Source organism: Scardinius erythrophthalmus (assembly GCF_964197995.2).
Source record: "Scardinius erythrophthalmus genome assembly, chromosome: 3".
NCBI classification, from domain to species: Eukaryota; Metazoa; Chordata; class Actinopteri; order Cypriniformes; family Leuciscidae; genus Scardinius; species Scardinius erythrophthalmus.
Window position 1 is genome coordinate 2370607 of NC_138223.1, and position 14965 is coordinate 2385571.

At 36.3% G+C, this 14965-nt stretch overlaps 1 protein-coding gene across 3 annotated transcripts in view; it reads right to left on the reverse strand.

Annotated features, from left to right (window-relative positions):
* The window catches only part of runx1 (RUNX family transcription factor 1), a 63508-nt gene that overhangs the window by 16503 nt on the left and 32040 nt on the right, over positions 1-14965 (reverse strand). For 2 of the 3 annotated variants that reach the window (XM_081361856.1, XM_081361858.1), the window contains exons 3-6: positions 10185-10441; positions 8842-8998; positions 4314-4418; positions 276-437 (exon numbers count right to left, since the gene is read on the reverse strand). In XM_081361856.1, coding sequence (XP_081217982.1) covers positions 276-437; positions 4314-4418; positions 8842-8998; positions 10185-10441 — 681 coding nt within the window. Of the gene's footprint in view, positions 1-275; positions 438-4313; positions 4419-8841; positions 8999-10184; positions 10442-12852; positions 13304-14965 lie in introns of those variants that run through there. The other variant, XM_081361857.1, reaches the window with a different exon arrangement.

The following is a 14965-nucleotide window of genomic DNA, read 5'->3' on the forward strand; positions in this document are numbered from 1 at the left end:
TGCAGATTAAACCGGTTTAAGAACTCGTTTATTCCTTCGGCCATTGAGATATTAAATTACACTAAGTACATTTTTTTTTCTCTCTTTCTAATTTATGTGTTATGGTGTTTTTGTATTGTGTTATTTACTATTTGTTTTATGTGATATTTTTGAGCCCAATACAAATTTCCCTCTGGGACAATAAAGTATGCCTTCAACTTTAAAGTTACTAGTAATGAGTTACCCAAACACTGATGCAGAGATGCGCGTCAGGTACAGGTACAGGTGTAACTCACCGGGAATCTGGCTGTGGGCGGGGCTGCTGAAAGGGGGCGTGGTCAGTGCGGGGCGGGGGGCGGGGCCATGGTGTGGACTGCAGCGCATGGCACTTCGCCTCAACTGCTCAGAGAAAGCTAACGCGCCGGGCTTTACCGCTTCATCCGGCTTCTGTCGGTGGCCTGGACACACACACACACACACACACACACACACATACACACACACACACACACACACAACGGAGATGAGAGAGAACGATTTAGTTACTGACTGTCCATTAACAGAATCAAAGCCACTTAAGCACACAAACACAACAACTATTAGACATGTACACTGTGATCTGATGGATTAATGCTTACAAAATGTAGTCAATTACTGATTACAAATTGCAGTTAGTAACGTAATCTATTGAATTACAAATATTTGGTAATGTATTCAGACTACTTTTTGATTACTTTGACACCCAACTTATTTGACACATAGATTTAAAGAATTGTTGTGCACCATATTGATATAAAAAATTAAAAAAGGAAAAAAAAAAATTATTATCAACATATAGAAGTGCATTAAACATTGTGTTACACCAGATTGGGTTTGTGAAAGCTAATAATTAAATGAAATCATAAAAATGAACAGTAAAAACAGAAACGTTTCAAACTGCTTATGTGTACCTGTGTATCATTGAGACAATTATTCGACATCAGAGAACCGTGAACATGCAAATGTTTTATTAAATTATTGAAATATTAACTTAAAATAAATATAGACGTGTGTGGAATTCCGCAAAATTGGCTTTCCTAATGTATTTAAGCGATATGATTTTATTAGAAAATTTTAAAGAAAACAAATAATAATTAGGACAAACTTAATAAATGATGAAAAATGTACTGCTATAGTGAGAATAATGTGTAATCACATAAGAAAGCAACTGTGATCTGACTTTTAAAACTTAATATACTTCATTTTTGGAATCTGATCAAGTAATCCAGATTACATGTAATTAGTAAAGCACTTCTGACCACACACACGCACACACATACACACACACACACACACACACACACACACACACACACACACACACACACACACACACACACACACACACACACTTCTGTACATCTCACATCCTATGATGCTGACTGAGGAGACCAGCGTGTCACTGCTCCAGTAGGGGGCGCTGTTCTGTCTGGTGTGTGTGTGTGTGTGTGGCTCTGACCTCACACACAGAGACTGGGATTAATGATCACAGGTGATGAGAGAGAAAGGCAAACGGAAAGGAACAGAAAAGACAGCTGTGTGAAACCACCATCCGCACGCGAGCGAGGAAGTCCTGCTGAAACCAGAGAGCTTTGAAGACCCGGCCAGCGCATCCCGCCAGACTGACCCGGAATATATGTGGAGTGGCGCCGTCCGAAGGATTCCCGACCGGAATAACGGACCAACGGGGAATAGAGCCGCCAACATGTGCGTGATACGCGTTCATATACAGACAGACACGCTATTAAAACACACTTTACACTAGTGTGAGCAACACAAACTACATTAAAACCAGCATGATTACAAATAAGAGGTGATATGCTTTTTAACCCAATATTAATGACAGTCTTAGCGTTTTAATAATGTATTATTTTTATAATAATACTAATAATAACGGACATTAATAAATATTATTAAATTACTATAGTCAATAAATGATAAATAATCATATAAATAACAACAACAACAATAATAAACTTAGTACATAGTAAATATTGTTGTATTAATTAATTATTATAATTAGTAAAGTATTATTATTAGTAATATTAATAACAATAATGGAAAAAACAATAATAATACTTTAGAAATTATAATTATTTTTACAAATAATATTTATGTATTACGATGTTATTATTATGTTTTTCATTATTATTAATAATATTAACAATATTAGTAACTTTTGTAATTAGTTAATACATATAATCATAATAATGAAAAACATAATAATATATGAATATATTATAAATATTATAAGTAAAACTAATTATAATAAAAATTGATGAATATAAAAATTGATAAAATATTTTTTCATTATTATTAATAATACTAATACTACTTTAGTAATTATAATAATTAATTAATACAATAATATAATTAATCATAGTTATTATTATTCATAATATTAATAACAATAATGGAAAAACATAATAATTATACTTTAGTAATTATAATAATTTTTACTAATAATATTTATGTATTAATATGTTATTATTATGTTTTTCATTATTAATAAAACTAACAATAAAACTAACAATACTTTAGTAACTTTCGTAATTAGTTAATACATATAATAATGATAATGAAAAACACAATAATAATAATACATGAATACATAATAAATATTATAAGTAAAATTAATTATAATATAAATATTTGTAATTATTATTAATAACACTAATAATCCTTTAGTAATTATAACAATTAATTAATACAATAATAATAATGAATCATAATTATTATTAATAATAATATTTATAACAATAATGGAAACACATAATAATTATACTTTAGTAATTATAATTATTTTTACTAATAATATCTATTATGTATTAAGATGTTATTATGTTTTTCATTATTATTAATAATACTAATAATAATTTAGTAATTATAATAATAAGTTAATTCAATACATATTATAATTAATCATCATTATTATCAATAATATTTATAACAATAATGGAAACATAATAATTATACTTTAGTAATTATAATTATTTTTAGTAATAATTTCTATTATGTATTAAGATGTTATTATGTTTTTCATTATTATTAATAATGCTAATACTTTAGTAATTATAATAATTAGTTAATACAACACTTATTATTAATAATAATAATAATAATAATAATTAAAAATCATAATACATAATAAAAGTTAATACAAATAATTATAATTACTAAAGAACTATTTTTTCATTATTATTAATACTACTAATAAGTATGATACCATATTGTACTGGTTTGTACGGGACATAAATATGAATTGTGAACCAACATACTGTAACAATCAGACTTCAATCTCACCAGTTGCTTGTTTAACTGAGTGAAATCACAGCAAAGACGAAATGAAACCTCATCCTGCAACCAACACACACCCTCACGCCGACAGACAAACCACATCAAACACGTCCAGCTGAAGCTGACGAAACCAGTGATGACATGAGGATAACAACACCAGTCGCTAGTGCAAATGCTAGCCTACATCTCTGAACACAAGTATGGCCACAGCAAGTATTATAAAGGAGTGGTTGATTATGATTTGACTTTTCTAACGTTAGTTAGTGTGTAATGTTGCTGTGTGAGCATAAACAACATCTGCAAAGTTACGACGCTCAAAGTTCAGAGCAAAGGGAGATACATAAATCTATTTTTAAGGACTACAACAAACGGCTGGTAGGAACTACAACAAGCTTCTTCATGGGTTAGTGACATCACCAACCGTAAAATTTACATAAACCCCGCCCCCTGAACACGATTTATAGGTTATCAAGACAGAATATGCTAATCAATGACTAGAAGATAACTACACATAAGCTTCATAAACTCATCAACTAACCATTCAGAAATGTCCTGTTGCTTCTACATGTTGTCACTTCTTCTTGAGTCTCTCCATCATTGTCTGACTCCGGTTTGAACATAAAAGGCTACAAGTTTTTGAAATATTCAGTGTGTTTGTGTGAGGTAATCGGAGATGCTAACACACACACACACACAGGAGCCCTTGAAGCTCCGCCCCCTGTGCCGGGAGCAGCACCTCATTTGCATTTAAAGGGACACACACAAAAACTATGCGTTTTTGCTCACCCTCAAAAAAGTGACAACTTTAACATGCGATATAAAAATATCTGTGGGGTATTTTGAGCTAAAACTTATTTTACATCTTGTGAAAAGGGCATTATAGGATCCCTTTAACACTTAAAAATGTCTGAAGGTCACGTGACAACAATGTAGCATTCGCTATCTAACGTGCACGTTTATAAGTGTGATGCAACTGTGTGTGTGTGTGTGTCACTCACGTCGTGGTTCTCGGGGCCCGTCCACCGTGATCTTGATGGCTCTCTGATACGTGGCCACCTGAGGAGGGTTTGTGAAGACGGTGATGGTGAGAGTGAAACTCTTCCCTGAGAAACACAAACACACAGGTCAGAAGTCAACATCTGCATTCAGAGTCAGCACTGGATATATCTGTTAGTTGCTACATGTCAGATGTGTTCGTTTAAGGAGTGTGAGACTGTAAAACACACGGGCGAGACGAGACTATTTCTGGACCAAGACATTTCGGCTGATCTGTCGGATGGACGGCTGTCGTCATTAGTGCATAAAAGACCCACAATCGGAGACTGAAGGGAATTTACAGTCGCTTTTGTTGTGTCCTTAAACAGAGACAGAGTTCAGACGGTACAGACGAGACACGGGCCAAACAACACGTCATGTGACCGAGTCCCCAAATAAACAGAGGACACATGGAGGATCTCGGAGAGAGAGAGAGAGAGAGCGAGAGAGAGAGAGAGAGAGAGAGAGAGAGAGAGAGAGAGAGAGAGAGAGAGAGAGATTCTGAAATAATTCAGTGAGATATTGAGAGGAGCCACAACACACAGACAGGCAGATTTCACATGTACTCAGATGTACACACACACACACACACACACACACACACACACACACACACACACACACACACACACACACACACACACACACACACACACACACACACACACACACACACAGACATTATTTTAGGACATTATTTTCTATAAAGCACATTCTCAACACTTTAATGCAAAACGTCATTAATACGTCACATAAAATGATGAGAATCAGCATAACAAAAATGACAATAAAAATATAGTTTCTTAATTTTTTTTTTCTAATCTATTTGCATTGACAACCATCTATATTTATGGTCAGTAATTACACCATAATTAGTCATTTTTTTTCTAGTTTTTTTTTTTTTTTTTACTTTTTAAAGTTAGTTTTCTCTTCTGCTCACCAAGACTCCATGAGCAAAATACAGTAAAATTGTGAAATATTATTACGACGTAAAACATCTGTTGTCTATGTGAATATATAGTAAAGTGTAATTTATATCCTGTGATCAAAGCTGAATGTTCAGCATCATTACTCCAGTCTTCAGTGTCACATGATCCTTCAGAAATCACTCTAATATGAGGATCTGATGATCAACAAACATTTATGATTATTATCAGCGTGAGTTTGAGTGTTTTGAGAGGTATTTTGGATCACTGCCATTAAGCCTGTCACTGGTGCCAAACGACAAGCTCAATCCTCCAAAACGGTCTTGAATATAATCCGTGGAAAAAAACTGACTCTCCTGAAATTCATTGTTTGTATTAATTCACACACTGGCTGCTCGATTCACCAAACTCACTCAGATTATAATGACATGCAAGATTTTAGTTTACGGTTTCATAATGAGCTGCTTCTCTGACGTTATTGGACGAGACGTGCGTATGTGCCAAACTACACAAACCGGATTTGACTATGAACTGAGAGGATTATGGGAGCTGGGGTCTGTACCCACAATTCCTGATGCTTTCACCTGTCACTCATCGCTACGACGATGAGAAGGACCCCAGAGAGGCGTCCCTTTGCGTGCCAGAAGCAGGTTTGAGTTACACAGCACTAAACGGGCCTAAGATCGTCGGCCAAAGAAAGGTACGGTTACACACGCGCGCGCTAGTCGTTATACGGCCAGAAACATAGAGCTGGGAAAAACTCCAAGCTGTTCCCCAAAATATGACAAACTACCGGTTTGACCACACACACACACACACGTATGCACAGATGTGCAGACACACACGCACACACGGGATCAGCGCTCGAGTCCGATGCCAGGTGCTATTCTGAGCGCAGTCGCTTTGACAACACCGATCCACTTCTGTCTACGATGATCTCACACAGACATAAACATCACACAAACATCACATCCAGGGAAAACACACTTAAAACGCTGTAATACTGCGCTAATAATCTTCAGAACATTCACTTTACAAAAAAGTACTATGGTATTCTTCTAAATGCATCGGAGTACCATGTAAATACCATGGTATCGGTAACACGTTATGTGTCAGACTGCAGTATTTCCATGATAACACCATGTTTTTGGACAGGCAGGAATTGAAGTACCATGTAAAAAACTTAAATGGTGCTAAAATGTATATACCATGGTATTTATATGGAAATACAAGGTACTTTCAAGAACACCATGGCACTATCATGACTATGGTAATAAATTGTGTGTTAAAATCTTGTTGTTTTTTGTTGGACCCGGTACCATGATTATTATTATCGCATAGTATTTTTTAAAGAACCATTTCAATATCATAGTAAACCTTTTAAAAACTACTTTGCGGTACAATGATGGTATCAGATGGTAATACCGTGGAACTGTGAAATATACTGAATGATACTAAAATTCACGTACCATAGTATTTCGTGGTAAATATTCACGTAAAACGTGGTAGTATTGTGTAACTTTCTTTTGCAAGTGAATGAATAAATCATTAGTAGTAGCATCATGGTATTACCCTGATTATTTTGAACATGGCATCACAGTAATATCTCACTTACAAAACAAGTACCGCGGTATTTCTTAGACTACCATGTAAAAAACCACAGTATATTGATAATTAGTGCCATATATATATTTTTTTAGCACTTTAAAAAGTGTTGCTCAATTTAAAGTTAAAATAGAATAGAAAACAGCAAAATATAAAGATAGAAAAAAAAAATATATATAATATTAGAGAAAAAGATAAAAAAAATTAACAGAAACGCCAAAACTCTGCTCAATCATAATGACCATTAAAATAGTGAAGGCCTCATTAAATAAATAAAGTGCCATAGTATCTGATATCACATTTGAGCAGTCTTTTACTATGATAATACCATGATATTTTGTAAAGTACCTGTAAATTCCCTGCTATATTTATAGGGTAATAATTAGATATTAGTATCTGACACTGCCACGGTACGTTTTTGTATATGAATTCTCAAGAAATATAAATGCAAAACAACTAAGCTGTTCCTGTCTAACACACTCATTACAAAACCTTCTGCACTAACACACACACACACACACACACACACACACACACACACACACACACACACACACACACACACACTGTTCAGTGGTTTAGCGTCTGGACGGGAGTCATTCTGTCTGAGAGACTCAGTGTCCAAACAGGGAGGAAGTGCACAGTGCTTCTCAGGGGGACAGTCCCATACAAAGCGTGTGTGTGTGTGTGTGTGTGTGTGTGAGGTGGGGGAATTTGTTTATAATTTGTTTATCTGTGTCTATGTTACTGTACGCCGTGTGTGTGCACTGACAAGTCCAACTGACACAGCAAGACTCTTAATAAATGTACTTGTGAATCAACAGCCCACAAGGCAGCGAGAACAAAGCGTTTGATGGACATGAAAAGCCACACACACACACACACACAGATGCAGTCTTTGCTGTCTTATCTACACATCTGCATAATACAGAGTAGCAAGAGTGCGTAGATATGCATAGTTTACATTTCTCCCTTACTTAACACGCTGTTTTTTTTTCGACCCGCACTCTTTTCCGGCACTAAGCCTAATCACTTCCATCACATCAGAGTGCAGCTGCTCTCACACACACACATACACACACACACACACACACACACACACACACACAAGTGTCGCTTGGATAAACAACAGTCTGTGAGGATGTGCATGTCTGAGATGCACTGAAATGCAAGACTTTCATGCAATAAAATATTTTTTTGTTTAACAATCTTGACTAAACATTTACACTTTTCTCTGTACACAAACATTTCATTTTGCATTCGCAAACACACCTGTTGCAAACATCGACTGTTGCCCCTATTATGCTGCGTTCAAATGATGATGCAGACAAAAGAGGGCAAGACAAAGGAGTGTGTATGCATTCGTATGTTTACTGCAGGTCCAGGCATGTGTGTTACAGGCAGCGGTGTTAGCGTGGAGGGCTGTATCAACGAAATCAAATCGGGCCTTGAACAGAGCCCTGGGGGACCCCGTACTCATTTCCCAGAAGCTAGTCATTCTGTTGACTAACTACTCTGTCATCTCAATTCACACATCATGAATACCGTCAGAAGTTGTCCCAGGAGGTGCGTTTTGAGTTTTGAATATCTAAAATACAGGCCACAAAAATGTCATTACTGCACTGCGGTCCCACAGAGAAGTGCTTCAAACGTCAAAGCGCTGGACAACTAGCTAGTGTACATAGAGGCTTGTGTTTTAAATAGATAAGACCTACAGTATTTGACTGCCACAGGAAGCGACTGGTAATGGTCTGTGTTGATGTGTGAGCGCTGTATCAACACAAATAGGAACATATATACGCAATTAACCAAGCATGCACACACACATACTTCTGTGCACCGCAGACACTGCATTAAAATATCTCCGTCACGGCTCAGCGGCGAGTTTCATCCACCGTGTTTCCTTCGCTCAAACATTTTGAGTGAGTAAGTTTTATGCATATGCATCGTCACTTCTAACCTCGTCCGCTGCGGCCGACGAAACGCAGGTCGTTGAAACGGGCCACTTGGTTCTTGATGGCGGCCGTGGCGTTTCGAAGCTCGGCAGAATAATTCTCATCGTTGCCGGCCATCACAGTGACCAGTGTGCCGTCAGGGATGTCGCCGAGGGCAACCACCTGTCAATCAATGAATGAGCAAGATATGTTACTTTGTTACATCAAACCTCTATTTTAGAAACAATCCAAAAATACAACGTACGATAATTATCACACTGTGTTACAATGAAAAGTCTGATGGATAATGAACTAAAAAAGCGACAACTATTACTAAAATGATTAAAAATAATCAAATAGATTTCTCTATTTGAATACGTTTTAAAAATGTAATTATTATTAATTAATATCATCAATATCAATGTTGAAAACAGTTTTTGCGGAAACTGAGATCAATTTTCTTCAGGATTCTTTAGTTTATGTTCTCAAATGTAACATTTTAAATGTTTTTACTGTCACTTTTGATGAGTTTGATGCATCTCTGCTGAATAATTATTAATTTGTTTAAATAAAAAAAATCTTATTGACCGCAAACACTAGTGTGTACATGCAACTGAACATTATTGACATGTATATGTATATATATATATATATATTTCCTGTAATTTCGTTATTATTATACTTACCAATAGATCGTATTAATAAACATATTTAATGACTTTATTATTAAGCAAAAACACTGGGCAGATACTGATACCCAGACCACATTCAAATCCTCTATACTGTCCTGCGTCACATCCACTTGTGCAATATCTCCATATCTAAACTAAATGAGCCGGTGATTTGCATATTAACTGTAAATGTCAGCTCATTCTTCATCTCTTTGTTTCAGAGAGCACACATGCCTTGCAGGACTACGCTCTGCTTTTGGCAAGACTGGGTGGTTCGCATTTTTACCGTCATTTGCCAAATGCGGAAGATGATGATGAAAGATGTTGCAGTCACCCATGACGACAAGAGATTAGCAACAATTACTGACGTTTCCCTCCAAATCATTAGCTTAATTAAGGATGTGCATTAAAAAAAAAAAAAAAGTGAGATTGTAAGATTTTAAAATGTCCATATAAGCACTTAGCACAAGTTTGTCTGATAGTCGAGTAGACTTAATATGGCATTACTGCGAGTTGTGCAAATGTATTTGAGATTACTACTGCTACAATTGACAACTTTAAAAAAAAATATGACTAAATTGGTTTACAGTTAGAACAAATAGAAACACAGTAGCTCGCTCCTCTTAAGGAAACACATGCATTCTTCTTCTTCGCATTGTCAAGTATCATTAACCCATGAGAGGTCTGTGGTGGAGTACCTTGAAAGCGATGGGCAGGGTCTTGTTGCAGCGCCAGTGTGTTGGCAGGACGGAGCAGAGGAAGTTTGGGCTGTCGGTGCGCACCAGTTCTCCTGGGTGGTCCGAGAGCACCTCCACCATGCTCCGGTCAGCCATGCGCAGTTTCCCCACCAGGGCGGCGCCACTGCTCTCCTGAGCGCCCAGAGGCAAACCCTCGTTCATCTTCCCCGAGCTCAGGGTCGTCGAGGGAGGCGTGAAGCGTCGCCCAGGCGCAGGTTCTGAAACACACGTGTGCATTAGGCCTTTCATGAGAACAATAAGGAAAAATTTCAGACGTTTACAATATTTCACTTTTGCAATAATAGTAAATATGAGATGCTTCTTTGTTGCATTGCTCTGCACTTGGGCAGAATAATTATTTCCAGTAAAATTAGCTATTAAACATTGGCATCTTATATAAAACACATTTGCGGCCTTCTGTTACAGTGACTTAACTTTGAGTTGGGCCAAAAAAACATTACTTAACCATAGTAAAATTACTATAATGCATGGCAACTATAAGAAAACATGAAGTTTGCAATATATAAAAATAAATCGGAGATGTTTCTCAAAAATTTCTTTTTATAAAATGAGATCTAAAGTGAGACTGAATGAGTAACATTTTATGCCACTGACGACAGGACCTTCATATACACACATGCGAATCGATGCATTGCTCGGCACTGACTGTATTACTTAGCAGAATACTTGATTTTTGTACAATTATTTATCTAAACATTGGTATCTTGAATAAAAGACATTTGCGGCCTTCTGTTACAGTGACTTTCCTTTGAGTTGGGACAACAAAACATTACTTAACTATAGTTGAATTACTATAATGCATGGCAACAATAGGAAAAAATAAAGTTTGCAATATATCACAGTTGCAAAAACATAACTCAAAAATGTATTTGTTAATGTATTTATATCAAGTGAGATCTAAACCAACATACTGTATGCACACATGCAAGTTAATGCATTGCTCTGCACTGTATATAATATCTGAACAGCAATAAGACTCTTGCAGCCGTGAATTACAGTGATTTTGAGTTGAGATAAAAAACATGAAGTGACGAGGTATAAGCCATGAGAAGCTTTACCGCAGTTATTTTCACTTTTGTTATTCAACTGAACAATTTCTCATTTTATGCAATGGCACAGTTTTGGTCATGCCCACACATTTGTAAAAAAAAACCTTTTTCCGAGCAATCCAGGTGCCGTAACCCTGGCTGACTTCTGTGCCTCAGAGGCGTATGAAAGCTTTAAAACCGTCAGGCCTGCGGTCATTCGGGCCGACCACAATCAATGCCACATGAGTGCTGAACACGTGACAGAGAACCACTGCGCTCTCCAATACAAACACAAACCTGGAGTCTGTCGACGGGTGTTCGGGGCGAGTGGGAGAGTAGGTGTAGAAAAGAGAGAGAGAGATGCATTTGCAGAAAGAATAAAACACAGCAGAAATGCTGGACGCCATATAGGCCAGACATAAAGAACGAGATGAGATGAGAATCCCATTAGACGGATTCTTACGGCACAGTATGTGGGATGAAAACTAGATTTTTTAAAAAGGTATTCTGCTTTTGTTTTAAAAACTCATCTGCCAAATATAATCTTTATATTCATGTTGGTCTCGTACAGTTTCTACACACATTCTGGTTTAATTAAATTAACCACTGTTCAAATCAGTAAGAGAATATTGGTTACACTTTGTTTTAAGTTGTCCTTGTTACAGTGTAATTATACATTTAAGTACTGAGTAATATTAATTAACAACAACATGTACTTAGGTTGGGATTAGGATTAGTTGCATGCAATTATGCATAATTTAAAGTGATTACTAAACTACATGTGTTACAAGGACGCTAAAATAAAGTGTTACCAAAGTATTTTACATATTATTCATGAATTCTCTAATGGTTCCATTTGACCTGAATAAAACATACATTTTCATAAAAAGGTTGAAATGCAATATTTTTTATTTATTTTTAATAAACACAGTTACAAACATGATTATGTATAGTTAATGACAACTCATATGACAACATGTTTTCCTATATTTTGGATGCACCGCACTGACTCTTGATTCAGCGGACAATCTTTTGGGGGAAATATTAATAATATTTTTTTTTTACAATCTCTGGGACAGTTAAAAATATCAAAATGGCTTTTAATTCAGGAATTTAAAACATGTTAATCATGGAACTTCAGTTACAAAAAAAGTTATTTTTTGTATAAATTGTGCATTTCTGAATAACATATCTGCCTCTCATATTCACATTTAGTATTATTTTTCATCTCTTTCTTTCTCGTATTTAGTTATATTCATATACTTATTCATTTTCTGCTCATGTTGCTGATTTTTCATTTCGAATTTCAATGCAATGCTATTTAACACTTTTGTACTATAGCTATTTTGCACGATTTTACTTATTTCACACTGCTGTCTGTCGTGTGAAGTCGAGAGACTGAGAATCTGTGGTATTTTGCCTCTGGGAATGTCACATTAACATCATGTTTTAGGTTAAGGTTAAAGGTCTCAGTGATTATTAACAGCTATGGACATTCAGATATTATGAAACATGACGCGTAAAAATAGACCCGTGAAACCGCCGTTACGCATGTGTCCAGAGCTCAGAAACGCTCTTACCGTATTTGGCGTCCCAAAGAAAAACCATTTGGTATCTTTTGAACACCGTTCTCAGTCAGGATCAGGATCAGGATCAGGATCCCAGACGAGCAGCTGATTCTGACGCGCGCGACTCAAGGATACGAGCTCAAGCTTACTATCCTTTAGGCGAGGTGAGAAACCCCTGCGGTTCAGCCTAAACTGAAGTCTGATCAGTTCATGCAGAAGTTGTTCCTCTTTCAGCAGGAGACATCAGAGAGGATGATTTGGCACGCGCGTATCCTTTGGAAAGTGCGCGTGAAGTTGCGCACCTGACGCCGACGCATTCGCGCTCTTAAACTATCGAAAAAGTGCATTCACAGGCTTGTGTACACGCGTAACGCTGCTGAGAGAAAGTGTTCTTCCTGAATCCAGCTCGCGGTGGGAATGATGATGCGTTATGAGTGAATGAATCCGCGCTTTTACTGGCACTGGGCAGCGCAGGAACGCCAGCCAGGGCAGCTCATTTGCATACGCCTCCTCCTCAAACGCTCTCATTGGATATTGATGACAGACCTCGATGAGCTCGGCCAATCAAAAGACCGTCCGAACCGAGGGGGAAAAAAATGGATCTGAGCAGTCAATGGAATTCCTCGCGCGTGCTTCGACGCGCGCTCTCGCTGATTCACTGTTGATTTGGATTTAAGTTACTAATCAAACGGAACTGAATATCAGGTGAAAATGAAATACAGGGTAAATTACAACAAACACAGCATGTTTAATTATATTATATTATATTATATTATATAAGAAATCATATAAACACTTTTTATATACAATATAAGAGACATCGATTATTACGCATGTCAATGCAGTGGGAGAAAACATTTAGCTTGTTTTGTACCAGGAGATGTTGTTTTCTATTTTATCAGAAGGAACATGATATCAGCAGAACAAGCAGATTCTCATTATAGCAACTTCAAATAAATTGCATGACAAACAAATTCAGTCGGAAAAGTTCAAATTAAAATGTGCAAGAGTAAGAGAAATTCACGATAGTCAAACGTCCCTGACTCACTGTTTAGTATTGTTTCTAGGACAAAGACAGCAGATAAAAAGTGCTGATCTAATCTGAGGTGTTTTCTGGCCAACAGGGGGCAGCAGTCGATCTGCATGAGACATGTGGAGTCTGTTAGGACTTATAATAATGCATGAAGTGGAGACGACAAGAAGCAACACACAAATGTTTTGTCATCTTTCGGTAAAACGAATAGAATGTGAATTCCAAACCGCTGACAAAAGACTCTCAGTCCTGTAAAGGAAGCACAGTTACTGAAATCAGCCGCTCACACACATTTCTTTTTTGGCATGGTAATGTAATAATAACTTGACGGCGTGTTTTAAGGCCAATTCCAGAACTAATCATCACCTTTGCCTGTCCTTGTTGAAAGGACACGCTACATTTAAATAGATCTGATGGCTTCTTAAAAAGCTTGATTATTAATAAACTGTGTTTTTGAGATTGCTTTGGCTTCATCACGGTCTGTACAATTCCCACAAGATTGAGTTTGATTAATCAGGAGTAATTCAGAACAATAACACCAAGAACTAAAGTTCTCTTCTGGTCATGATTCATTTGTAAAAATGTAAAGAGCTGCTTTATGAGATCCGTGTTATTCATGTCTCATCTTCCTTGTTTGTACCGAACATTACATATGAAACAAAATGCAAATCCAGATGTCATCACTTTGAAAATACTGACTGTCCTGTTCATTACATCAGGAACTCACATCAGTCAGGCGTTTGATTTTTAACCAGACGTTTATCTGATTGTGAACATATATAACACATCTGAGTTCATCTGAGAATAAAGACTTCATATCTGAGTCTAGAACAAGGACAGGAATATATATATATATATACACACAGTATATATACACACATACACATATATATAAAAATAACATTCATTGTACTTAGTTAATCTTTTCAAACTATACATAATCATGTTTGTAACTGTTTATTAGGTACAAAATACTGAGAATAAAATAATATCTATTATAAATACTAAGACGAATAGGCTGTATATTATAATTACATAACACATTATTTTAAGGTGACGTAGTTACATGTTCCTGCATTTACTTACTATAGT